This window comes from Hippocampus zosterae, chromosome 6, assembly GCF_025434085.1.
Source record: "Hippocampus zosterae strain Florida chromosome 6, ASM2543408v3, whole genome shotgun sequence".
In the NCBI taxonomy this organism is placed as follows: Eukaryota; Metazoa; Chordata; class Actinopteri; order Syngnathiformes; family Syngnathidae; genus Hippocampus; species Hippocampus zosterae.
This window is the reverse complement of record NC_067456.1, coordinates 13,847,724-13,874,361: the sequence shown is the minus strand read 5'-3', so window position 1 is coordinate 13,874,361 and position 26,638 is coordinate 13,847,724. Positions and strand designations below refer to the sequence as shown.

Genomic DNA, 26,638 nt, shown 5'->3' with positions numbered 1-26,638 from the left:
CATCTCTCATAAAGGATATGACATACTGTATATCACAAGTGGTCAATGTTGTAGCTGGCCAGTGTATATACCATAAAAATGGTCAACAAACTGGTTTGATTTATTCCTACATACACGGACCTGATCAAACGGTGACCTTTTTTGTTAGGACATAAAAAGATCTTTCAAGCGGACTTGCTCTTTACAGTCGCCCAGAGTATCATTGCTATTGCTTCCTGTGCTGCACCATGACACGCTCAAGTCACAAGTGAGCAAAACATAATTACATAACACCACTTTTATTATGTTCAATGACATTTTTATTTGTTAAGCCTATTGCTTTATCATCTGCACCATTGACATGGAAGGAACTCTGGAATAACTCTGATATAGCAAAGACACAAAAACAACAATAAATTGAAATCACGCAAAATGATCATTTGATTTTTTTTGGGGGGGGGGCATAACATTACATTAAACAGCAGTGACGTGTTCATGCGTTTATTATAATAGGAGGGTAAGCAGGTCACCTTCATCACACATCACACATTATTTACTGATAAAGATCCAGTGACTTAAGAAAAAAATCAGTGTTGTCAACTGGGCCACCATGTCTTGTGATTTTCTGCCCATTCTAGCAACACATCTAGCAGCTAATAGTGACGTTTAAAGGGGATTTCTAGAAATTTAAGACCGCGTCCTTCGCCGGAGATGTTCACCCTTCTGTATCTAGACCGCAATTGAATGTCACTTGGGTGAAGCCACCACAGATGTCTCATTTTACATGACTTGGGTGACCTTCAGCCTTAGATTGCAAAGACATGTCTCACTGACAGACACTGAAAGTAAATAATTGTAGTTAATTTCTGCATTTGTTGGTTGGAGAAAGTCTACTTGGACATGTCATTTTAATTGCATTCTTGCTAGATAGTACTGACAGTTCTGCAAATACAGCTTTCGTTCAGGATTGATTGACTTGGTGGACTCCACTAACATTTCTGAAGACATCTCTGGAGATCCCAAAATATATGATGAAACGCTCCTCAATAATACTGCCCCTGCTCCACAAAATCAGATGTGCTTGGCTACAAAACCATTAACTGCCTAAAAAATCGACGAAATGAGGTGTGACTCACAACTGTTTCTGAGGCAAAACTCTGTAATATGCAATATTACAAACTACAACTACAATAATAAACATTATATTCACTCCATAATGAATACTCTCGTTGCACCAATTAAATACAGTACACTGATTACCGAGTAAAACGTTTATAAAATTGCAATTCACACTTACAGCAACAATTACCTCCGAAAATACTTTTACATGTAATTTCTTACCATTTGAGTATGAATCAACTAATTATTGGTTCCTCTTCCATACCACTGCCACTTCAAAAGTGGCAGGTGACGAGCAAGCAGCAAAGTCATGCGACATTCTCTGCAGAGAAAGAAAAATCCTGCTTGCAAGCAACACGGAGCGCGCATGTCCTGTCCTGTTTTGTTTGTGGTGGGGGGCCACCAGAAACACAACAGTGCAACTCGGAGCCGACCTGGGCTAACTGCATCCGACGACGCTCGTGTTAGTTTACACAAGAGACGCAAGTTACCTTCATGAAAGGCAAACGTGAATACAGCCACGGGAAAAGCGGGACAAAATTCTTGAATTGCCCCGTCTGCTCGAATACACCGCGCAACTGTTAGCCGCGTTAGCTTAGACATCGCCAATTCTACTGTGCACTTTGGCGGCTGGTCTTTACGCTCTTCCCCATCTTCATACCCGTTAATGTTCGCGATGAGTCGCTCACGAACGAATAAACTATGAGACAACTATGCGAATGGATCATTGGAACCAATCGGATATTCGTCAATTTGTACCTACCGCCAGCCTCACCGCAGACCCTCACCGCACACCAACAACCTTGGTCCCTCTTTAGACAATTTCTCTTTCTTAGTTTATCAGCCGTGCCACAAACTAGCTTCCTTTGTGTTATTTTCAAAATAAGACTTAGAGTATGGACGTTTGTTGTCGTATTACATGCTCATCTGATGTCTTTTTAGGGGATTGGTGGATCTAAACCATTTAAAGGAAATAATTAATACAATATGCACAGGTTATGTTACAGTAGTGTACATTGGTAATATTAACTCTATGAACAAAATTAGATATCATGTATGGAAAAATGGCCATCTCCTGAGTTTGCAGTCGGCAGCTGGTGTATATCGCCTAAACAAGTGAAGACAAACTGACTGTTACACTTTGTTTCATGCAACATGCAAAATTTTTGGAACATTTACAATATACACACTGAAATTAGAAATGTACTCATTTGGCTTCCGTTTTCCCTAAGCTTTTACTTTTACAGAATCGCACATATGCTGGATAGCGTTGCAATGCAACTTGACTCCCGTTTTCGAGCCCTCAAAATTTTGAGCCGGGTCTGCAGAACGCAGTGAGGCGAGGCTCAACGTAGGGTGAACCTAAACGCTTGACTCCGCCCACATGAATTTGAAGCACCTTCTTTTTGTTTTTTTAACCATGTGCTTTGTGGTTTTAATAATGCGCCGTTTTATGAGGTCACACTTACCTTTTAACACTAATCTATTGTTTTTTAATTATAATTTATTGTTTTATTTTATTGTTGTTATATGAATTATTTTTGCTCCATGTACAGCACTTACAAACTCTCAACCCATCGTCAGTCGGGGCGGAGCTATTGAATTGTTTGACGGAAGTGGTCAAAACGGCCAATTATTGTCCATTCTGAGTAAACAGAGGGTTGGAGAGCCATAGATACTCGATAAGCGGGTTCAAGGCATCGGAGAATGACGGCGTCTACTTTGGTTCAGGACCCCAACCCCCAATGAGTACATATGTACAGATCAAGGCTTAATACCTTGATCCTCTTGTATGTATCTGCTGTCTTTCTTAGTTGAAGTGAGGCAAAAACCTTGCATTTCAGCAGTAAACAATGAATGTAGAGATTTAATGTTCTAACTGAGAGATTGACTCGATAGGGATAATTCATAATTCCTGAACCCGCCATTGTGTGGGATCTTACAAGAAATGTGTTTCTATCGGACTTCCTTTGTGTAATTTCAGAGGACTGCAGAAAGATTCCTATCTATCTATCTATCTATCTATCTATCTATCTATCTATCTATCTATCTATCTATCTATCTATCTATCTATCTATCTATCTATCTATCTATCTATCTATCTATCTATCTATCTATCTATCTATCTATCTATCTATCTATCTATCTATCTATCTATCTATCTATCTATCTATCTATCTATCTATCTATCTATCTATCTATCTATCTATCTATCTATCTATCTATCTATCTATCTATCTACCCACCCACCCACCCACCCACCCACCCACCCACCCACCCATCCATCCATCCATCCATCCATCCATCCATCCATCCATCCATCTATCTATCTATCTATCTATATACTGGATAACACGCTTCAGTACTTGTATTCATCAATGAGAAAAAGAGAACATTTTAGACCTTTATGTGCGTCTTATGGTCGTGAAAATACAGTAGTTATTTTGGTCATCAATTATAGCAGCACTTCCGTATACGAAGGTAGCAACATACCATGTTTCAAGGTTTAAAAACAGCGCACAACGGGCTGTTTTGTATGGTGCTGTTATAGTTGTCATAAAATCTTAACGGTGAGCACAATCAATCAGTGTTATAAATGGTAATTGCTGTATAAGGGGACATTGATGGGGAGCATTTGTTAGGATATGCCACCCTGCCCACATTATCGCAGCTCGGGAGCTCAGCAGAGGATAATGGTATTTAGATGTCCTGTAAGCACACGGATCCTCCCAGTCAGCAACATTAATGGGGCCATGAGGTATCCCGCTCATGTTTTCCATGCTTAGGTAAAAGGCTGTTAGACAGAAGTAGTGCTCTGCCTTCTTTCCAGTTTGTACACTGACATGGGGAGCAATGGCAAGGTGTTCCAGTTCTTCAACAGGAGACGAAGTCTGTTCCCTAACTACAAAGTCACAGGCTCTGATGTTAATCGGAGATCCTCAGAAATTGTTTATCCGTCAGCAAAGGAGAGCTGTGTGAGGACATGGAACTCCATGCAAGAGCTGAGCAAAGACATCTACGATATCTACGCTGAATATGAAGATGAAGACGATGATGTCCAGCATGGCTCCTCCAAACAAATTTCCCCATCCAAGAATTATACGATCAACATCAATGTAGGTGGGACGTCTTTCCAAATCGCCTACAAGATGGCAGCGAGGTACCCCAAGACCAGAATTGGACGACTGGCCACTTACACCGACCACAACATGAAACTGGACCTGTGTGATGACTACAGTGTGACCAACAACGAGTTCTTCTTCGACCGAGACCCCGAAATCTTTCACAGCATCTTCAATTTCTACCGGACTGGTGTGCTGTGGATCAAGGATGAGCTGTGCCCCCGCAACTTCCTAGAGGAGATCAACTACTGGGGGGTGAGGATCAAGAACACCCACCGCTGCTGCCGCATCTCCTTCGAGGAAAGACAGGACGAGCTGAACGAGCAGCTGAAGATCCAGAGAGAGCTGGAAGCCGAGGTGGAGATCGAAGAGAACGAAGCGCTCTTTCAAGATATGTTCATGGGCCAGCGGCGGCGAGCTATTTGGAACTTGATGGAGAAGCCATTTTCTTCAATCAAGGCCAAGCTGATGGCCGTGACGTCCAGTCTGTTCGTCCTGATCTCCCTGGTGGCCATGACGCTGAACACAGTGGAGGAGATGCAGTATCGAGCTCATATGGGACAGCTCAGTGGAAAGACTTACTGGGAGTACGTCGAGTCAATGTGCATTGCCTTCTTCACCATGGAGTATGTGCTACGTCTGGTCTCCACCCCTGACCTCAAAGCCTTCAGCAGGAGTGTGCTCAACACTGTGGACCTGATCGCCATCTTGCCTCAGTACCTGCAGGCCATCCTGGAATTCTTTGACAACAAGGAAAACTACGTGAAGCACGAGGCCGACATGCAGGCCGTGGGGCAGGTGGGAAAGCTCGGACAAGTCTTGCGGATCATGAGACTGATGCGCATCTTTCGTATTTTGAAGCTGGCCCGACACTCCACGGGCCTGCGAGCGTTCGGCTTCACTCTGCGGCAGTGCTACCAACAAGTCGGATGCCTGTTTCTCTTCATTGCCATGGGGATCTTCAGCTTCTCTGCCATGGTTTACACTGTGGAACATGACATGCCGCAAACAAACTTCTCCAGCATTCCTCATGCTTGGTGGTGGGCATCTGTAAGTAGGTCTTCATGAAGTGAAAGATCCAGTGGATAAAAGGGTATTTTTAGCCACGTTTTTCCAACAACACGATGCATCAAAACTGGACGGGATTCAATCACCTCATTTAGCATGTACTGCTGACTTTGCTTTGAGGCTTACATTTCGCTCAAGGTCAGTCTTTGTCATAAGATAAGATAACATTTATTAAAATTTGGAGGGAAGGAGTGGAAAAAAAAGTATTTGCATGCATTAAAAAAATAATTGTACACGGCACAGAATGCAATATAAAATATGAAATATACGATAGAAGCATATATGCAAATATGCTGCATAAGGTGCCTGTGCTATTTACAATGGGTGAGTGGGTGTGAGTCCAGGTTTAACGTGTTTATTCAGCAGCCTGACAGCAGTCATTCAGTAGATTTTTCTTCTCCGTTCATGCAGTCGTTCGCTGGTCTCCATGGCAAACATGAATCAGTCTACATGTAAATCACGATAGCTGCAATCATTTCACAATGCACCAGTTTTGTTTCAGGGCTTAACCTTGGATGGACGGAATTAACACATCTTTTGAAAGTAGGCTATGGTAAAATACACCAGGACTGAGTAAAATGTTGCTTTTTTTGGGGGGGGGAGGATTTTCAACGCGACTTGTATAACCACGTTGGATATTGGATCACTAATTATTTTGACTTACTAACAAGTGATGACGAATTGTGTAAGCAAAAACTAGGTAATCCTTGAGTTACTTGACTGGCACATTCTATCAAGACGTGCGAGTCTGTCAAAAAATTAATCTCATTGGTGCTTGGTGCAACGCTTCAATAAGATGCGTCTAAGTGCAGCATATTAATTTACATGATGTTTTGAATTGTTTAAAATGCTAATGCATTTGAAGAAAAACTCATTATTATTATTATTATTATTATTATTATTATTATTATTATGAAGGACATCTAGTGTAGCATTTAGGAAGTCGCAAAAACATACCAAAATTAAACCAAACACATCCGTTAAATAAATCAGCAAAAGAGAGTTGAAATGTTTTTTTGTTCCTCATAATGATGGTGACTGCTGTCCCCTGAAAATCCTGCAGGTCAGCATCTCCACGGTGGGCTACGGCGACGTTTATCCAGAGACCATCCTGGGTCGTCTCTTTGCTTTCATCTGCATCGCTTTCGGAATCATCCTCAACGGTTTGCCCATATCCATCCTCTTCAACAAGTTCTCAGACTACTACTCCAAACTCAAGTCCAATCAGTACACAGCCTCCCTGAATAATCGAGGGAAAGTGAGATTCGCCAAGAGGACCATGCAGAAGCTCAACGACTGCTTGTTAAAGGACCACTGTCATGAAAACTGAAGAAACGGTATAATTTCAGATATTTGTGGAGTGTCAGCGACATCATTTTTTGTTGAACTCCACAGATTATCTACTTTGCTGCCTTAACAAACATGAATAGAAGCCCGATGCAGATAGCGTCTTATTTAAAAACCTCATAATTGACCAACGTTGGGTGAAAATTAAACACTAGACTGGTCTCATCCTTCTTAAAGCAGAACAGTTTTTATATAAATCATCATTACAAGTGAAACAAACATGGATTAAACATAGTTTAAAATAAATTATATGTTATTTCCACTCTTGCACTCCACTCCACTCCAAAAATGTGGCACCCTCTGTTTCTTTGAGGATAAATGTTATGTTGGTTCAATGACAAAGATTAAAATTCAACACACATGGTTGAATCTTAACGTAGTCATGCTCACAATTACATTTTTCAGAACATATATTATGAACTGAGGTTTTGTTTTGTTTGTTATCACTTAAATCTTAAAATCCCAAGGAGTATGTTCAATGTTTCCAAAATATTATTCGGAGTAAGTAAATTAAGGCGGAGTACCCAGAGAAACCCCATGCAAGAAGGGTGAGAACACGGGAACAATTGCGAATGTTCCCTCCTTACTTATAGTAACCAGTTGATTTAACTCTCTTAATTATGTTTTCAAACCATAAAGGCCAATTTTTTAACTAAATGATACTAATAAATAAATAAATACAACTCATTTTAAAACGGGTGGAGTTTTAATCAATAGATAAATAATATTTCTGTGAATTTCAATGAGTAAAACGAATTTGAGTAAAATGAATAACAACCTTGTTGACGGAATGAGTCAAACTAATTTAGTCAAGCAACAGTAATTAAAGTATTCTGTGAATGTCCAGAAGATGGCAGCACTTTAACAATAGCCTGTCGCTGCCCAACCGCACCATATGAAGAAGTCACCTACTCCTCCCACAATCCTTCGCGACGACAAAGTGACTTTTCGCTGCTGTATGCTGTCTGCTGCTAGCCTGTTGTGAAGCCATGGCTCCCCCGGTTGCAGTGTCTCCATTGATTAAGGTTTGTTTACCCAGTAATAATAGGTTATTGGTGTGATTTAAAAAAATACTTTTTGGACTCCCCCCCCCATGAAGAGCGTCAATAACCGTACATGCGGATTTTCTACTACACTATATACAATACAGTACTATTACACTACTCCAATGTGAGTAGATCTACAATACTAATACTGTATTTGGGATTTAAGTCAAGCACGCAACATGGATCTGAGCGGCGAGGAAGAGCAGATTTTTAAGTCGATGCAGTGTTCGCTTGTGTGTGAGCACTTTGGATTTTGCAAGAAACTAGTCTTGACAAGATGGTTGTCGTATATAGTCTTTGAAAATGCCAAGTGCAATATCACGTCAACGCGTCTCATTCGGCATCACAAACAGCAACATTACTGAATGAAAGAACGGTAGCGACTGCCGTGCAAGATAATGGGGCACACAAAAAAGGTGTTGCTGCCTTGTTTATTGCAAAATATAACAATTTAACTCCTCCTGCTGCTCAAAGAATGACTTATTATTGCATACGCATGTTTTGTGCAGAAATTGGTGCGTACTTAAGTAAATGAGGCTCATTGAGAGCACGCAGAGAACTGGCTTGTAGCCAGACATCTGATATTTTAGAAAAAGAATATGCGAGCCTTTGGCGAAATTGTGCTCTGTTACATGCAGTTGTTCTGCAAGGACAGCAATCACAGCATCAGGTCAATTTAATATGAAAATATACACTGTAATTTTTTTATTTTTTGCTCCTCAAAAGATACTATTGAATATTGTTCACATATAAAAAGCGATTTATCAAAAGATTGCTTACATGGATGTTTTAATGCATAGAAAGAACCAGTTTATTCTGATATTAAGGTAAATTCGTGTTAAAAACACTAGCTTGTTCTGATATTTTTCTATTTTGGAATAAGAAAATCTCAGTTTTTAAAATGAATTCCAATGGGGGGGTTGAGTTACCTTTGATTAGTGTAGGTTTATTGTTACCATATCAAAATATTGAAACAAAATCATTTTTATCATATTGAATAGTATCATTCACCATAAGCGATGTATCGAACTGGCCTAATATCAATCCGCAAGGTTATCGGTAAAAAAAACCCCAAAACAAAACATATTGTTAGATCCCTAGCTCAAACCCTTTGTTGTTGGAGGCTGGATCTTTTATACATGCATTGCGAAAACTATTATGAGAAGTGAACTGTATTAGGATGCACCTTGATCAATAAAAAGTCACCTGATATTTTTGAAATATGTATGGCTATTTCAATATGTCCAATTTACTTCAATAGTTTTTGTTGATTGTGAGTTCTTGCCACTCTCAGACTAAAGTCTGAGAATGGCCTTCTGACGTACTGGTGTGTTCACATATTGTTTTCCAGACTGCCAGGTATTCAGCTTTGATCGCTGGCATCATATATGGCAAGAGGCGATATGGTAAGTTGTCCTCTAAAGCACGGGTCCCCAACTACCGGTCCACAGACAGTTGGGACTGAGCTGCACAGAGACAGACCCGCGAGTTGTGAACAAATGTACTCCATCAGACGTGGCGGGAATGTGCCCCACACTAGCCAATTGGAGTGCCCCTTCTAACATTGGTTTGCAAGTTGAAATCCACAGAATCTGCCAATAAATGAAAGAAAAAGCAGTAAACTGAAAGTAATGATAACAAATTGACCAAACGTACAGCTATATGCGCAGCTGATGGGGAGCCGTGACTTCTGAAGTTGAAAGTATTTTGACAAGAGATCCCCCCCACCCCCCTACCCCTGCTCCTAGCACTATCTCCAGAGTGACGTATAGAAAGCTGTTGTGCTTGCTATATCGACGAAAACAAGTCAGTACAAAAAAAACGTTGAATCATGTGAACAAGTAGCGCCCGAGTGATGAAGTGGAAAGCATGAAAAAATGCGAGCAGAGAAACGCAGCCTGCCCACGTAAACAATAGCAGTTTTTTCGCTAATAGCTAGCTATAGCTAGCTATCAGTACAGTACCAATTCTTAAAAAAACTGGCAGCATGTACTTGTCTCAACAAAGTTTTGGGACCACTACTCTAAAGCATGGTTCACCACTGAGTATCAATGTCAATACATCCCCCCCGCTTTGACCGCACGCCTCTGTTCAGATCACTTGAAGCCGATTGCAGCTGAGGAGAGGAGGATTGAGGAGGAAGAGAAGAAGGCTCGTGAGGAACAGGAGCGCATTGCCAAGCAGCTTGCAGAGGGTAATCAAACGTACTAGACATCTTTTGTACATGCTGAACTATGAAACTGAAACTGTTTAATGTTGTGCTTGTAAATATACTGAACTAATCGTATTTGACTTTGTCGTTACAGCAAATGAAGACACCATTCTGAAATGAAACTTTACTTACATGCGTACTTCCTAACTTCTCCCTCGTCGTTTTGGAACGGGCAACGTCAGTGCTCAACCATTCGAACGCTCCCATCTTGTAGATATCGACACCGTTGTTTAGGGATAATTTATTTCTCCAGATTGCCCACCTCTAGTCCTGTTGATAAATTAATCATGTAAATATTTGGCCCTTAAACGCTTGTTTGTGAAAATGTTTGCATGGCGAAACCCCAACCACACACACTATTTTTTTCCCCAGCCATTGTTACATTATTGAACTTAAGAATGCACTTTTAAACAACAACACTTCTCACTTTGTATGTCCCAGTCCACAACGTACTTACAGACTGTGAAGTTGCTTGAATAAATGTAGAGTGGTACCACTAATGTGCACTTGCTTTTCTTGTCGAGACTCAATTCTTTTTTTGTTGATGGTTGCAAAGAAACTGATTGGGTCGGAGCGGCCCAATAAACCTCATTTCAGTCGAGGGACCCGTTTTCCATGAGAAATGGCACGGCAGACCATTCCGTAAAAAGTACAGAACGAATGATCATCTTTCTAAATGCACTTGCTTTGGTGTGATGCAGTTTCAAATGAGTTAATAAGTTTGACATTCTGCTAGACGTTGTCATGTGACTGGTTTCGGTTGACAAGTGACCTGACGTGACGCCGGTCCAGACAACGTGAGGTCATGTCCCGTTAAGAAGGTGCGCGTCTTCAACTGGATCAGCCCAAGTCAGCAATCAGTCTTGGATAACGCCTCAGTGCAGCTTGCCAATAATAGCGGTGCGGCGTGCACAAAGCCATTCCTTTGGCTAAACTTAGCGCTCACCTTCTGTCGTCAAAAATAGTTGCTCACAAATGTCTAGGGGATACCGTTGTAGCAATATTCAGCTTTCGATTGAAATTTCACAATGAGCTCCAGATGCACCATTGCGTTTGCAGGTGAGCGTAGTTTGAACTTTGCAAAAATTTTGAATGGGCATATGTCCAACTGTTCTGGATGTCATTATTTTTTGCCCAACTTGCTCTTCTCAAACAAGCTGAAATGTAAAATTCACAGGTGTTTGACTCATGAATGGACCAATACATTTCCTGCTTCAATTAGAATTTGTGTTTTGGTACAGTATATTTAGTCAGTATACATTTAACGGCAAAGATTATTACAGGTATCAAACTTAAGCCGGGGGGCCAGATGCAGCCACCACATTGATTGCATGTGGCTTGCTAAAACAAATCGTAATACATCTACATCATGTTTCTTGCAAAAATCTGTCAGAAAATTGCAAGTTTTGTCCCTTTTAGTAACGTACACTGAACAAATTAGCCTAACTCATTAAAAACTTGGCATGCATCAATTATAATATGCTGCTGTGATTATACATTTAGGTGCTTTCGGTTATATTGGCCCTCAGAGGGAATCAAAACTACAATGTGGCCTGGGGGTGGGGGGGGGGGGGGTTGCCTTCTCCCCAGTACGGTATTGTAACGTTCAACAGCACGTCGAGGTATGTCTGCCGCTATTTATAGACATTACCTAACTGAACAAGTAAGATTTGATCACCTGAGCTTCCGCTGGCCGAACATTGCAGTTGCTCTGAATGAACCGGTCTTAAAAATAGCCACATCAAGACCATTTTTCCTGTTCTGTCAAAAAAATGGCTTCATAGATTGCAGGGCACGTGAGGGTAATTTGAACACAATTTACAAATACAGTTGCAACGGATATCAGTGATGTCATCATCTCGGTTAGTGGGAAGTTGAAGGATAAAGAGTTTTCAATCATTCAAACATCCATTTTCTTTATTAAAGTAACAGCTGTGCTGGAGTCTCTCCCAGCTGACTTTGGACAAGAAGTGGGGTTAACCCTGAATGGTCTCCATTAAATGGGCTATCACTTATATAATACAGTATAGCGTTTTTCTACCAGGTGTACTCCTTGCACATCCTGCTATGACCTCATTCACCTACTGATGACACAGCATCAGGAGCAACTGAAGGTGGAGTATGTTGCTCAAGGACACTTCGACATGGTCACAATGGCCAGGGAGCAAACCACCAACCTCTGGGTTGGGAAATGACCATCGTACCACTGAGCCATGCCACCTTTAGATCTCAGGTAGGCAGTGACAGTTCAGAGTACTGGTGTCAGAGTCAAACCCAGCCTGCCATATTTTCTGTGGCCCACTAGCGCTGTGCGCCCACTTGATGTTTCCCGCTCAGGGGATTTGTGCTTTTTATTTTGGGAGAAAAGCTGCACTCAAAGTGAGAATTCCTCCTCAGCAGAATTTGGACAATAAATAGAAGGCTACCAAAATATTCATCTGTCACTATTTTCCCCAAACCAATTTGTTATTTGTCCTACAGTGTATAATAATTCTGGTCAACAGCAAATTGTCATCAGCAATGGCTTTATTGTGTCACTAAATGTATTTTTGATGCTTATTTTAAAAATGTCTTTAGTTGTTTTTTTTATGTAGCGCATCAGGTTTTTAGATATTTTCATTTTTTGGTTTTAAGTTTGACACCTAAAAGCTTGCGCAAGGTGGATTTTACCATGCGTTGTACTTGACAGCTATTTTAAAAAGTGCTGAACCTAACCCTTAATTCATAAATATGTTACGATATCACCTATTCTATTATTGAATAGTAAATGGACTTTCATTTGTACAGCGCATTTCAAATTACAAGGCACTTTACTGACTCCTCATCCACCTTCTGATGATGCAACTGGTGATTCAGCATCTTGCCCAACGACGCTTCAACATGGTCACAAGGGAAAACGCACGTAGCGCATTTACAAATGCCACAAAGGAAGGCAAAGATTCAAACTTTGTAACTGTGAACCAGACGTGCTGACCACCATCATGTTGCCTGAACGATACTGTGAATATGTCGTCCAAGTGTAAACAAATCAAAAGTGTGCTGGTGCTGGTTTTTGTTTTGTTTTCTTGTAAACCCCAATAAATTTCACATAAATGTTTTTAATGCAGCCACGGAGGTAGCCTGAGGACCGGACGAATGCTCAGGCCAACCCAGCACACCAATCATTATGTCATTATTATTATGTAGCTCTGCAAACAATTACATAAAGCCCATACACTGCTGAATGCAAGCAGTCAGCAGCTTACAGTGGGGGATTTGGTTAAATGGATTAAGGGTAGATTTAAAATCTGTATTTAGGTTCAAGACATGAAAATAAACTGAGAGTCAGGTGTGCTTCAGGTATAAAAACTGCAATGCCGACTGGTCGCTCACAACTCTGAATTGGACCTTCCTGCTTCATCTTGCCGCTACCCCTACAAGGTAAGGTGACGCACCTCTGTTGGGACGGACGGGCCAGACCCGCAGAGAAAAGCCGCAGCTCCAGAATCTTCATTTGAAACATGAAGCAAACACATGTTGCTTACTTGTCTTTGCCCAGAATGGACTTCCAAATGTTTGCCGTGGTCATGCTGTTTCTGGCCAGCGTGGAGCACAGCCTGGCCAGCTGCGTGGTGGACAGCTTCACCGTCAAACAGGACTTTGACCCCAAAAGAGTAAGTCTGCATTGTTTCATGAAGGAAAATAATTCAGAAGAGTAGAGTAGTAAAGAAAAAGTACAGATATTGTCATCTTTTTTTTTAGTGTATGCAGTGATGGTATCATGTACAGAAGAGAAGTATTTTGTTTTGAATGCTTCTAAAATGATCTTAATTTTTGCCATCAGTATGCAGGCAAGTGGTATGCCTTGCAGAAGAAGGATCCTGAGGGTTTGTTCCTTCAGGACAACATTTCTGCCGAGTACACTGTTGGAGATGATGGCGCTATGGTGGCCTCCTCCAGGGGAAGAGTCACACTGTTTGGGTGAGCAGCGCATATTGCCGTGCATCTATTTGTTCAAGTGCTGAAACTCTCGCTTGCTGATTTCTAACTCCTTGTACGACGTTCAGGTTCTGGGTGGTATGCGCTGACATGGCCGCTCAGTATTCTGTGCCAGACCCTGAAAGCCCGGGCAAGATGTTCATGAACTACCAGGGATTGGCCAGCTATCTGTCCAGTGGAGGTAGGAGCAATAAATCTTGCACACGTGCACACATATACTCACACGATCTGGAATAGCTGAATCATTACTTTATGTGGACAATGCACACTTGCACAAAAAGATCACCATGACCGCTATTGTGCCAGTTACACATAATTTTCAGCATATATTTTTCCACATGCATAAATGTCGATGATTAACACCGTCTTTTAAAAATAAAATGCTTCTCAATGAAATAAGTGTTTCCTTATTCCGATACACAATAATAATTAGGCTATACAAGACTAGAATTTTGGAACAGATTGTCAATCACTGAGTTGAAAAAAAAAAAACAATCACTGATCTGATCAGAAACTAGACCAATCTGTCCAATCGATTTAACCAACTTGTTTATTTAATTCAAACCGCTGTCCCTGAAAGGGTAAATTGTGCAGGACACACAGACAGACAGACACACACACACACACACACACACACAAACACACACAGACCTCAGCATGTGCTCTGTGCTCCTCCAGGTGACAACTACTGGATCATTGACACCGACTACGATAACTACGCCATCACCTACGCCTGCCGCAGCCTGAAGGAGGACGGAAGTTGCGAGGACGGCTACGCCTTGGTCTTCTCCCGCAACCCCCGCGGCCTCCCACCTCCTATCCAAAGAGTCGTGCGCCAAAAACAGGAGGAAATCTGCATGGGGGGTCAGTTCCAGCCCGTGCTCCAGTCCGGTACGTGTTCACTCCTGCACTAGGCACAATTATGGATTTATTTTAGATGTCATAACCAAGGTGGACGTTTGAACTATAATCCATTGATTGTTGTCCTTCTCATCAGGAGCTTGCTAAACATGTCGCAACCAACAGCTGGAGAGAAAGAACTTCAGAGTCATCGTGGTGGGCATGAAATCAGTACACCATTAAAGCTAACCCAAGAGACAAGAAGAATCCTGTCTTGTGTAAAATTGTCATCATTGTTCCCGTTGTCATGGCAGAACGCCTCAGTGTAATATAATGCAGTTGCCAAGATAAAGAGAAAAAAAAACGTCCTTTGTGTTTGCCTGAACAAGATGACACAACCCCCCCTGCCCCCTCTTAACAGTCTTGTCGTTATCACGCAGATGGATGAAATCTGTACTGTTCCATCATTCTGGAGTACATTTTATTAAAAACAAAAACAACTGCAAGGTTCATTGTGTTTTGAAAATGATTTTATCCAAAAAATAAAATATAAGACAATGACAGCAAACCACAAAAGACTAACCATTAATATTTCAAACAAGGTCTGTAAATTACTGCACGGATGGGCTAAAGTAAACAGATGAAATGAATGTCTTCTAGTGTGTGCGCGGAGAGAGAGAGAGAGAGAGAGAGAGAGAGAGACAGAGAGAGAGAAAGAGAGAGAGACATCTAAAGCTCCTCTGAATACTTCTCAGGTAGTGAGTACATCCCAGGCCTGGCCCAGTAGTCCACCGCTCGCACTCTGTACCAGCCGCTCACCTGCTGGTCCGCTGAGCAACACAACATGCAAGTCAGCATCAGAATTCAGAATTCCAGAAGCTTGATTTTAGCCTGCTTTTTCCAATCCAAACCATTTTGGAATCTGATTGGTTACAATTATTTCAGAATCTTGATCACTAAAAAAAGTGTTTCACTGAAGTTAAAATGTGCGATATGGTAACCCAGAAATATAAGGAATCGTTCAGCATCTACACTACTCATAACTCACAAGAAGTTAGGGATTTAGCAGCACCATTCAGCAGCTTAGAGAAAAAGTCAAATCAAGCACAAAGTAGGTTATTTCTAAAATTTCACCCATAAACAGACCATCCTAAACTTTTTGTTAGCTGGGTACCTCTGACAATAACTTGTCATAACATATTGGTGTGTTAAACAATGACCAAAACACAAAAACATCTTACCGGGTGAGTAAACGAATGATGTAAAAATGGTGTTGCGGCTATTAATCCTGCTGAAGTCCTTCTGATTTACAGAGAGCTCAACTTCAAAGGTGTGAATGCATCTGCAAAGAATAAATGAATGCTTTTTGGAGTGCGCACACACACCAAACATCTCATTGAGTTCATGCACCCACTTGGAACTAACACAGCCATCAGACCAGATAACGAGGACTTGGCCTTTGGTGATCCTGATAAAACGCAAACCATTGACCTTGAAGGGCAAATAAAACACACGTCAATCCCAAAAATGACATGTTACCTCTGGAACTCAGGACTTAAATTAATTCTTTGATTTCTCCAGTGCCTTCAACACCATCCAGCCCAATTTGCTGGGAGGCAAACTGCAGAACGCCGGAGTGGACCACCATCTCACAGCATGGATCATAGACTACCTCACAAATCGGCCGCAGTACGTGAGATTGCAGAGCTGTGAGTCGGACCGGCTTCTCTGCAGCACTGGAGCGCGGCAGGGGACTGTTCTGGCTCCATTCCTGTTCCTCCGCTACACCTCGGACTTCAGACATGACACTCCAAACTGCCACCTTCAGAAGTTCTCCGATGACTCTGCGATTGTTGGCCTCATTACAGAAGGGGATGATCGGGAGTACAGGGGACTGACAAAGGACTTTGTGGACTGGTGCCAGCAGAATCTCCTCCAGATCAACCCGAGGAAAACTAAGGAGTTGGTTGTGGATTTCTGCAGGAAAAAGTCCTCACCAGCACCGATGAACATCCAGGGTATGGACATAGAGAGGGTGACCTCCTACAAGTACCTTGGTGTTCTTCTCAACGACAAACTGGACTGGTCCACAAACACGGACACCCTGATTAGGAAAGGACAGAGCCGACTCTTCCTACTCAGGAAACTGAGGTCTTTTGGGGTTCAGGGGTCACTCCTTAAGACGTTCTATAACTCGGTGGTGGCCTCGGCCATCTATTATGGCATTGTCTGCTGGTCAGGCAGCATCTCGGCCCGGGACAGAAAGAGACTGGAGCGACTGGTCAGGAAGGCCAGTTCTGTCCTGGGTTGCTCCCTTGACACTCTGGAGGAGGTGGGCAACAGAAGGATGCTAAATAAGCTAAAAGCTATGATGGCCAGTCCCTCCCACCCCCTCCAGCCCGCCCTGACAGCACTTGGTAGCTCCTTCAGCCAGAGACTGTTACACCCGCGCTGCAAGAAGGAGAGATACCGACGCTCGTTCCTACCGACTGCTGTCAGGCTGATGAATAAAAAATAACAATCATAATAATAATAATAATTAAATGATGTGAAGGTAAATTGTAAATAGTACTGTGATTTATCCATTTGTGTTCATATTGTATTTAATTGAAAGATGTTTGTTGTTGTTTTTTTTTTTTTTTCTCTCTTCTTCTTTCTACATACATTCTTGCTGCTGGAGGCTGTAAATTTCCCCATTGTGGGACAAATAAAGGATATCTTAATCTTAATCTTAATCTTATTTATTTCACATCCTTGATATCCACCTTCAGCTCATCTTGATCAACGTGTGCTTCATTGACATTGAGCATGTGCTGAACTTTGACCAAAAACGCTTTATAAATCCACCGCAACACTCAGAAAAACTACTGACCTGGTTTGGAGCAGTTTTGGGTCGGGCACATACATGTATCAGCAGCACAGAGGGAATATGCAGGCTTGCTTTCAAAGTCAGAGTGTCACCTGCAGGCACCGGTTGCGGTCCATCAACAAGAGGGTCCTGACAAAGTAGCATATGAATCCAACTCCAGACAAGAATAAAACTACAGTCGGTGCAACTACAAATCTCAACGTATGACATCCTACATATGGAGGAGGTAGAGTATCTGAGGTAGCCCAAGGCACACCTGTGCAATAAAACCGGTGCACTGCGTGAGGAAAAAGGTGGTCACAGCAGATACTGACTACTTTTCTGCCACCCCAACTCCAAATGATGTATTTTTTGTGGTCCTGTCTAGATGGATAGCATCCATTGTAATAGTATAGATGTTTTAGAATACAATTCATGATGCATAATTTATCTAAGGGGAGGATTTAATTACGTTTTATCTTCTTCCTCCTCCATTTTTGACCGATGGATTAGGGAGTTGCAGTTTAAAATATATGACATCCGCTTTAAATAGATATGCTGTTTGATGAGTTTGAACAGTTGTGCCCATTATGACGTCTTTTCTTCAATTGCATAGAGAGTGTGATATTGATTGTGACTTTGGCATCATTACAAAAACCCATCCATCCATTTTTCGATCCGCTTTTCCTCACACGGGTCGCGGGGGTGCTGGAGCCCATCTCAGCTGTTTTCGGGCAGTAGGCAGGGGGCACCGTGAACCTGAACCGGTTGCCAGCCAATCGCAGGGCACACAGAGATGAACAACCATCCATGCTCACACTCACACCCAGGGGAACTTTAGAGTGTTCAATCAGCCTGCCATGCATGTTTTTGGAATGTGGGAGGAAACCGGAGTACCCGAAGAAAACCCACACAGGCCCGGGGAGAACATGCAAACTCCACACAGGGAGACCGCAGCTGGAATTGAACCGGTACCTCTGCACTGTAAGGTTGACATGCTAACCACTGGTCCACTGGGCCGCCCGTTGCAAAAATATCATCATATTTTTATCGCTAGTTCCTCATTTGGCTCATATTGAGATGGGAGGTACTGGTACAAACACACACAAACATGATCTTAATAAAATATAGCCGTGAACAAACCTGGACATTCCTGAGCTTTGTGAACTGGTCTGTTGTGGGGTAGACGGGGCTTCCCATGTTCTGCCATTCTTGATAGGGGTTACTCACGTTATTGTCCATCAGATACGTGACATAGACAAGACCTGAGTACCAAATAAAGAGGACTTGGGCATTTTAAACAACTGCTTACTTGCACATATAAAAATCTGAGAGCAATTCCTATAGTAACCTTATCGAACAGAATAACCATATGCATGCGATCCACCTGCGTGCGGCTCCAGTCCTTTCAGGGACACGGTGACAACATTCGTGCTGGTGGACGTGCGGTTGTCGTCACTGCTGTAGACCAGCAAGGCGGCCTGCCAGCTGTCTGGCCCTCTGGGGATTTCGGGCTGGTGACTACTTGCGAGAACTCCCACACGTCCATTGTGAGCATCGTCGGCTCCAGAGGAGTTCAAAACTTGTGCCAGGACCTGCGTCTCACCTGGATGAGTGATGTAAAAAGACCCAGTAAGGAAGAAGGAAAATTTCAACCACTACATCATGTTCATGTTCCATACACATGCGATGTGTTGGCAATTTTGACCTAACCTAATATCCTAATATTTGTTTATCTCATATAAGATTTTGAACTGCAGACCTTTTGAAAAGTGTTTTGGGGAGCACAGACAGTTCTTTGGACTGTGTTAAGATCACTGTACCACAGGCCCACCCCAAAATAAATAAATAAATAAAAACTATTATGGAATGTACACTTTCCGATTCGAGATTCCACCATTCTCTTTTATTGATTGATTTAACACACGCTCGTAGGGCTGCAACTCCCGATTATTTGGATAATCAATTAATATTTTCTTTAATCAGGTAAAAACAAAAGTTGTAATTTCCATCATGGTATTCAAAAGTGGGACATTATTTCCAATTGAGAGTGCAGAAAATGCACAAAAATTCATTATGATTCAGTTACCGGTTTGATCGGTGGCAAATAGAACAAATGTTATTTTGGGGGCGGGGGGAGGGGTTAGTTCAACAAAAAAGATAATCAGCCTGCTTTTATGGAGGATGACAGAAATCTGAGAATGTTTCCGGTTGAGAGGCTGAAATCCAGAGGATTTGTGCAATTTCAAATTCAACAGTCTCTCCAAAGATGAAACGATTACCGGTATCCTAATTATTCTCAGTTAATTTGATAACCAATTACTTGTTAGTTAGTCGATTCATCGCTGCATCGGTACACAGTGGTGAATCTAGAACCCATTTTAGGGGATGCAGGTCAAATCTGAAACAGTTTAACATTTTCATTTTTGTGTGCATCAAATTCCAGGTTTAAAGAATGACTTTTTTTTTAAATTGCTGTCAAATTTGAGCGCAACAATTCAGTGTTAAAAAAACCAGACTGATGCAATATATGAATCAACGTAAGTCCAGCAGGTCCACAGTACCGAGCAGAGTCAGAAGGCCCATGACAGTGAGGATGGGTTTCCTGATGAGCTGCACATGAGGAGGCTGCGTGTTGTTGACCTGGAAGCGAGCGGTCAGAGTGCGCTGAGTGAAGGGGTGAGGATGGTAGCTGAGGAAGGCGTTATCGTTGCTCAGCAGGGTATAGTTGATGCTTGTGTTTGCAGACAGCACATCCTGATGCTGGCTGATCACCTGTTCACGGACACAATTAGAATGCGCTTACATTTTCTTATACAACATTGGGGGCCCTCGGTTTACGACATCAAGGAGCTGGATGTAAAAATATGTGGTGCAGCGGCACTATTTTCCATGCGGGAATGTTTCACTTTGGTTCATCGCAAGCCATTTGACCACATGACCATCAGGTCTCATGTTCGTTCATACCGATCACCTTGAAAATTCTGTGGCGATGCTTGGTCATTGCTCGTTACCTTGACGGCCATGGCGGCATAGGTGACATCCGCTCTCCACTCTTGAGGCCGGGACCAGCCCACCAGCGGATCGGCCTCATCATTGTACACAGGCCGACTGCGGAACCGAGGGAAACGCTCCTGGATCTCTCCCATGGTCTGCATCTCCTGCTGGAGGATAGGCAAAGAGGAGCCTCCTCCCTGGAAGAAAATGAATGCCAAAAATGTGCAAAATAAAAAAGACGTAAATGGAGATGGCTGAAGTCAACCATGGGTGGGTGAGATCTTCATCGCGTCTTTTACGCCGGACAATTTAGGGACAGCGGATAGCAGTGGGAAATGTGCACCAGGGAGCATGAATCACAAGAATGACAGATTTGATCGAGCGAAATATTCCCTATTCACCGTTGTCTTCGTGAGAATTATTTGGTGATGTGGACTCTAAGAATGATTTGCGGTGAACATATTTCTACACCTACAGGTCTTTTTTGTGTGTGTATATATAAGGCGGCCCGGTAGTCCAGTGGTTAGCACGTCGGCTTCACAGTGCAGAGGTACCGGGTTCGATTCCAGCTCCGGCCTCCCTGTGTGGAGTTTGCATGTTCTACCCGGGCCTGCGTGGGTTTTCTCCGGGTGCTCCGGTTTCCTCCCACATTCCAAAAACATGCGTGGCAGGCTGATTGAACACTCTAAATTGTCCCTAGGTGTGAGTGTGAATGGTTGTTTGTTTCTGTGTGCCCTGCGATTGGCTGGCAACCGATTCAGGGTGTCCCCCGCCTACTGCCCGAAGACAGCTGGGATGGGCTCCAGCACCCCCCGCGACCCTAGTGAGGATCAAGCGGCTCGGAAGATAAATGAATGAATGAATGAATATATATATATATATAATATATATATTTTTTACACAAATATTTGTACTTCTACTTACGCACGGATGTCGAGTACCCCAGCAACTCTACTCAAATAAGACTGAATAGCCTATGAGTCATGCCTTGCTAAATATGATCACGTTCATTCGTGTTAACTCGCAGACACCTTCTTGTGCAGGGCGATGTAGTCCAGCCGGATGCCCGTCTCTCCAGTGAAGTAGTTGGTGCCATTGTAGCAGTGTTGAAGCATGGCCCAGCAGTAAGGCGAGTGTGGCGGCGAGTGACACGAATCTCCCGGTCCCCCAAACCTAAGCAAGTCGCTGGCGGCCCGCAGACCCTCCGAACAGGCATCGTAATAATTTAGAAACCCTGAGGAGAGATAACATCACACATTGCACAGTAGATTCTATAGGGATGCCCACGGTAGCATTTCCATCAATATATCATGATAGTTCGACTTTTGTACAATCCATGCATTCATCCATTTTCTAAATTGCTTATCCTCAAGAGGGCCGCAGTCGTCCTGGAGCACGCCCCAGCTGTCCTTGGGCAGCAGAAGGGTTGCACGCTGAACTGGTTGCCAGCCAATCGCAGGGCACACATTGACGAACAACCATCTGCACTCACACCCACACCAAGGGACAACTTAGAGATCACCTGCCTTGCATGCTTTGGGAATGTGGGAGGAAACCAGAGTACTTGGAGAAAACCCACACAGGCGTGGGGGAGAACATGCAAACTCCACACGTGAAGGCCAGAGCCGGAATCGAACCCTTCACCTCTGCATTGTGAGTAACCTGTCGACCACCGGGCCACTCTTTGTACAACCCATCATGAAAATTATTTCTTATATTTTGGTTACCTCACTATCATCGAAAGACAGTTTCACAGTACGCAAACAGCTGCAGCGGGGTATTTCAAACTACAGTGGAAATGAACAAGGCAGGCTGTGTGGACATTGACGGCACTATACCTTGAATAGACATGCTGACATTATCAAAGTCATGGTTGTTGGGCTCGTTCCATGTTTCAAAGTTCCACTGAGAAACACTTCCAAGACCATATTTTTCTGTAAGTGGACATTTTAACAAAGTGAGTGACGCCTTGTATTTGCTCAGAGCTGTGTCATTCGCTGTTTACGGGGGAAGTCAACCCCAACATTTTCTGATTCATATTGTATTCGTGGAATATGAATTGAGTGTCAAAATCCACCCAATTTTAACCATCTCAGGGTAATAGACAAAAACGGGTGGATTTTACTGCTTAACTCAGATTCCATACATGCAATGTTAATCATAATGCAGTGTTTATACTAGTGAGGCTGCATAGAACATATTTTGGTAAAGAATTTTTTGGGGGTTGACTTTCGCTTTTAAAGAGAGGGCAGCTGACGCTCACTCACCAATGTACCTCTTGGCTGTGAAATAAACAAGATTCCTCCACTTGAACACTTGAGATTTGTTTTCAAAGTCCGTGAAGTAGTTTGAGACGCTTCCCATCAGTTCAAAACCTGAAAAAAATCAGGCTGATGAATAAAAAATAACAATCATAATAATAATAATTAAATGATGTGAAGGTAAATTGTAAATAGTACTGCGATTTATCCATTTGTGTTCATATTGTATTTAATTGAAAGATGTTTGTTGTTGTTTTTTTTTCTCTTCTTCTTTCTACATACATTCTTGCTGCTGGAGGCTGTAAATTTCCCCATTGTGGGACAAATAAAGGATATCTTATCTTATCTTATCTTAAAATAGCAAAAGTGCAAGGAAAAAAAAGAACTTTATACTGCATTCAAGTTAATAAATTTTTATGAACTGTATTTGGCTTCTATTTTAAATGACAATTGATACAATGCTAATGTGCTACCAACTGATTATGTTAACATACAGTATTGGAGGAGAGCAACCTTGGTACAGAAAGAGCTATGACATATTGATAAGGGTAAAACATCTCGCCCTGTGTTTTAGGAATAGTTCTAATTAGAACTGCTAAAACACTAATGTTAAGTAAGATGGAATAGTATGACCTAAACCAACAATTATACAATTCTAACCAAAGAGCAACATGAACAGAGAAAAGGGTTGACAAGGATTTGCATTGTCATCGTTCATTACAAATTCTAATCAGTGTTGATGGAATGCAAACATTCTTGCAGAATTTGTTAAGATTCTCCATTCATTTGGGAATAATATCATGGAAAATTTTGAATTCTACAAACAAACAAAAAAAATGTAGTTTTGGATGTAATTGCCTGAATGTGCTGAAGATTTTGACTTTGGAATGTTTGAATTGTTTGAGAAACTTGGGAAGATAAGATATATTTGTAAAACAAAATTCTATTTTGTTTTCTTTTGGAATTCTGCACACACACACACACACAAATGTCGAAATGGTTGAGGACTGTCGAAGAAAAGATTAAAAGGTGCGTCACTGCTGCGTACCTGGCCGGAGTCCATTAATCCATAAGAGATTCAGTAGCTGGTCCAACTTTGTAAAATTGTACTGGGGTTGTCCTCCAAAATCTCTGAAACAACAAAAGCAGATGACGGCTAAAAATAGTGACACTAATACAGACTAACTATAAGCTTGTCTGAGCTGCTTCTTTCACGTACTGGGCAGTGACCAGCTCCATCATCCAGTGTATTCGGACCTGCTGGATCCCTCCATGTGGGACCGAGCCCACGTAGGCAAGGTTCTGTTGCTGATCAATGCTCAGGTCAAAATGGTGCGCCTTCGTGTGAGGGAGAGGAGGACTGCACACAACACAAAGTGCTTAACAAATGTTTGACACACCTTTCATATAAAGGAGATGAGACAACACAGCATCATGAAGTGCTTTAATGAGGACTCTTTCAATTGAGGTGCACTCTTGATGTTTTACCGTCATGAACAGGGAGGCGATATTTAAAACTGAATTCATCTTTTGACAACCAAATTTGCATCGGCTCGTTGGTTTTCTCAGAAATAAATTATCCAAGATGTTCTCACATCAAGTTATCGTTCATGTTCAGGAATGCAATTAGATCATTATAATTTGCCATCTAAATCAATAATATAAGGAGGAGAAAAAAGTCTTTCAGTACATGAAGTGGGAGGCTAACATGAACTCCATTCTGACAAAGGCCCAGCAGAGGACGTTCTTCCTGAGGCTGCTAAGGAAGCACGGCCTGCCAAGGAGCTGCTGAGACAGTTGTACACAGGAGTCATCAAATAAGTCCTGTATTCCTCTAGCACAGTCTGCTTTGGGGCCGCCACATAAAAGGACAAACATCTGACTACAACGGACAGTTAGGACTGCGAAAAAAAAAAAAAAAACCCATTGGCACCGTCCTACCCACTCTCGAGGACTTGCACACCACTAGAACCAAGACATGGGTCCGGAAAATCCTACTGGACCCACCAAACCCTGCCCACCACCTTTCCGGCTACTCCATCGACTCATTATCTGAACCACTTATTAATAAGATATCCTTTATGTGTCCCACACTGGGGCAATTTACAAAATAAATTAAATTAATTCAACTAAAACATAAAATATCTGTGAAAAAGCTTTTACATACTGTGTATTAGCAAAACATAAATTTGAATTTGGTATTGCTGTTTATGTAGTGGTGGTCTTATAAATTTATTAAGCACTATAAATACAATTAAAATCCCACAACACACAAACATACATTAAAACTGTCACTTCCTGGACGACTCCTGCACATTAGTAAATTCAGGAGCCCCGAGTTATGCCTTTGCAATGACAAGGACAGTTTAGGTTACATTTTTTATTAGCCCCCTCTAGACCCTAACGTGGAGCAGAGTAGTTCTGTACCACTGCAAACTATCAAACTTTTCAACATTAATTTCCGGCAAATAGTTACTGAGATTCATTCATTCATTCATTCATTCATTCATCTTCCGAGCCGCTTGATCCTCACTAGGGTCGCGGGGGGTGCTGGAGCCTATCCCAGCTGTCTTCGGGCAGTAGGCGGGGGACACCCTGAATCGGTTGCCAGCCAATCGCAGCGCACACAGAAACGAACAACCATTCGCACTCACACTCACACCTAGGGACAATTTAGAGTGTTCAATCAGCCTGCCACGCATGTTTTTGGAATGTGGGAGGAAACCCGAGCACCCGGAGAAAACCCACGCAGGCCCGGGGAGAACATGCAAACTCCACACAGGGAGGCCGGAGCTGGAATCGAACCCGGTACCTCTGCACTGTGAAGCCGACGTGCTAACCACTGGACTACCGGGCCGCCCCTACTGACATTCACATTATTCATATTCACATTAACGTGCATTAGCAATATTCCAATAAATGGTCCAGGTCTACCAAATATAGCGGATATACTACTTAAAGTAGTTTAACTGCGCACTACAGTTCTGTGTAGAAATTTATCACCTAGGGATTACTGCCGACCGATTGGTATTTTTCTGGCGTGATTGTTTACCTACCAGAAACCGGTGCTTCTCCAGAAGTGTTTCAAAGGTCCTACCGGTTTATCAAGGTCAACACTGATGACAAAAGAATCGCAAAAAACGTCTTTGAAAAAAACAATGAACGCAAAGGTAAGCAATGCTCTCGTCAACATTTCTGCAAAGGAGCTTGGCAACTTAATGAATTTGCGCAAGTAAAACCCCGATTATAACTGACGAAAATCAGCATTTCAAAAGTTCAGTTGTCCAAGGCAAACTTTCGACTAAGTCTGTGAAAAGAGACAAAAAACCCAACTATTTTGGAACATGTTAAGTATCGCATAAAAAGTGTTTGCAGAGAAAAGTGGTTGTCGAAGTCAGCTGACCATAATTACGTCATTTTCCTACGACGCTCTTGTAGTTTTTCTACTGTCCTGTGATTACAGTGAGCGAACAAACTGTGATTGAACACCTCAGTGAAGGATGTATCGACACAAAGCCTGACTCAGTGGCGTATAGAAACACCCTATTAAGACCAATCGTATATTTGAAATATCAGCAGTCAGACATCAAGAACCGCATCATTTCTAGCAGTGCAGTGATTGTTTGGCGTTGGCCACCTTCAAAATAAAATTATTTCAAATAATGCATCACGTCATTGGTTTTGATTTAAAAAATGCTATAAAATAATTTATCGGGTGTCGGGCAACAACCAGTTCACGCAGGGAGAATAAAAACTCTGTCCGAATAGAGCTAAGAAGCGTTCTGACGTTGAGATAGAAAATAAAATCAATGGTAACTCTC

The 26,638-nt window shown here is 42.2% G+C and overlaps 3 protein-coding genes across 6 annotated transcripts; 2 read left to right on the top strand and 1 right to left on the bottom strand.

The window, feature by feature from the left end:
- The first annotated feature begins 3,815 nt into the window (after positions 1-3,815).
- LOC127601925 (potassium voltage-gated channel subfamily V member 2-like) lies at positions 3,816-6,811 on the top strand. 2 transcript variants are annotated; one of them, XR_007962671.1, is made up of 2 exons: positions 3,816-5,426; positions 6,352-6,474. XR_007962671.1 is itself a non-coding variant. In XM_052067639.1 (2 exons), exons 1-2 carry the CDS (start codon positions 3,942-3,944, stop codon positions 6,616-6,618), a joined length of 1,596 nt encoding a protein of 531 aa, XP_051923599.1. In that variant the 5' UTR covers positions 3,817-3,941; the 3' UTR covers positions 6,619-6,811. The 2 variants fall into 2 exon arrangements, 1 of the variants encoding a protein (XP_051923599.1); XM_052067639.1 differs by having other exon boundaries at positions 3,817-5,270; positions 6,352-6,811.
- Positions 6,812-13,158: 6,347 nt separating this feature from the next.
- On the top strand, positions 13,159-15,221 carry LOC127601938 (purpurin-like). The gene is made up of 6 exons (XM_052067661.1): positions 13,159-13,313; positions 13,432-13,546; positions 13,717-13,853; positions 13,940-14,052; positions 14,550-14,762; positions 14,869-15,221. Exons 2-6 carry the CDS (start codon positions 13,433-13,435, stop codon positions 14,877-14,879), a joined length of 588 nt encoding a protein of 195 aa, XP_051923621.1. The 5' UTR covers positions 13,159-13,313; position 13,432; the 3' UTR covers positions 14,880-15,221.
- Positions 15,222-15,223: 2 nt separating this feature from the next.
- idua (alpha-L-iduronidase) lies at positions 15,224-26,432 on the bottom strand. 3 transcript variants are annotated; one of them, XM_052067634.1, is made up of 15 exons: positions 25,874-26,432; positions 24,037-24,177; positions 23,866-23,948; positions 22,824-22,931; positions 22,395-22,490; positions 21,588-21,790; positions 20,574-20,753; positions 20,124-20,334; positions 18,947-19,165; positions 18,703-18,824; positions 17,584-17,709; positions 16,126-16,202; positions 15,953-16,053; positions 15,405-15,541; positions 15,224-15,370 (listed from the first exon to the last, which is right to left on the bottom strand). In XM_052067634.1, exons 1-14 carry the CDS (start codon positions 26,008-26,010, stop codon positions 15,441-15,443), a joined length of 1,905 nt encoding a protein of 634 aa, XP_051923594.1. In that variant the 5' UTR covers positions 26,011-26,432; the 3' UTR covers positions 15,224-15,370; positions 15,405-15,440. The 3 variants fall into 3 exon arrangements, with proteins under 3 accessions (XP_051923594.1, XP_051923593.1, XP_051923596.1); XM_052067633.1 differs by lacking the exons at positions 15,224-15,370; positions 15,405-15,541 and having other exon boundaries at positions 15,717-16,053; XM_052067636.1 differs by lacking the exons at positions 15,224-15,370; positions 15,405-15,541; positions 22,395-22,490 and having other exon boundaries at positions 15,717-16,053.
- Positions 26,433-26,638: the final 206 nt, after the last annotated feature.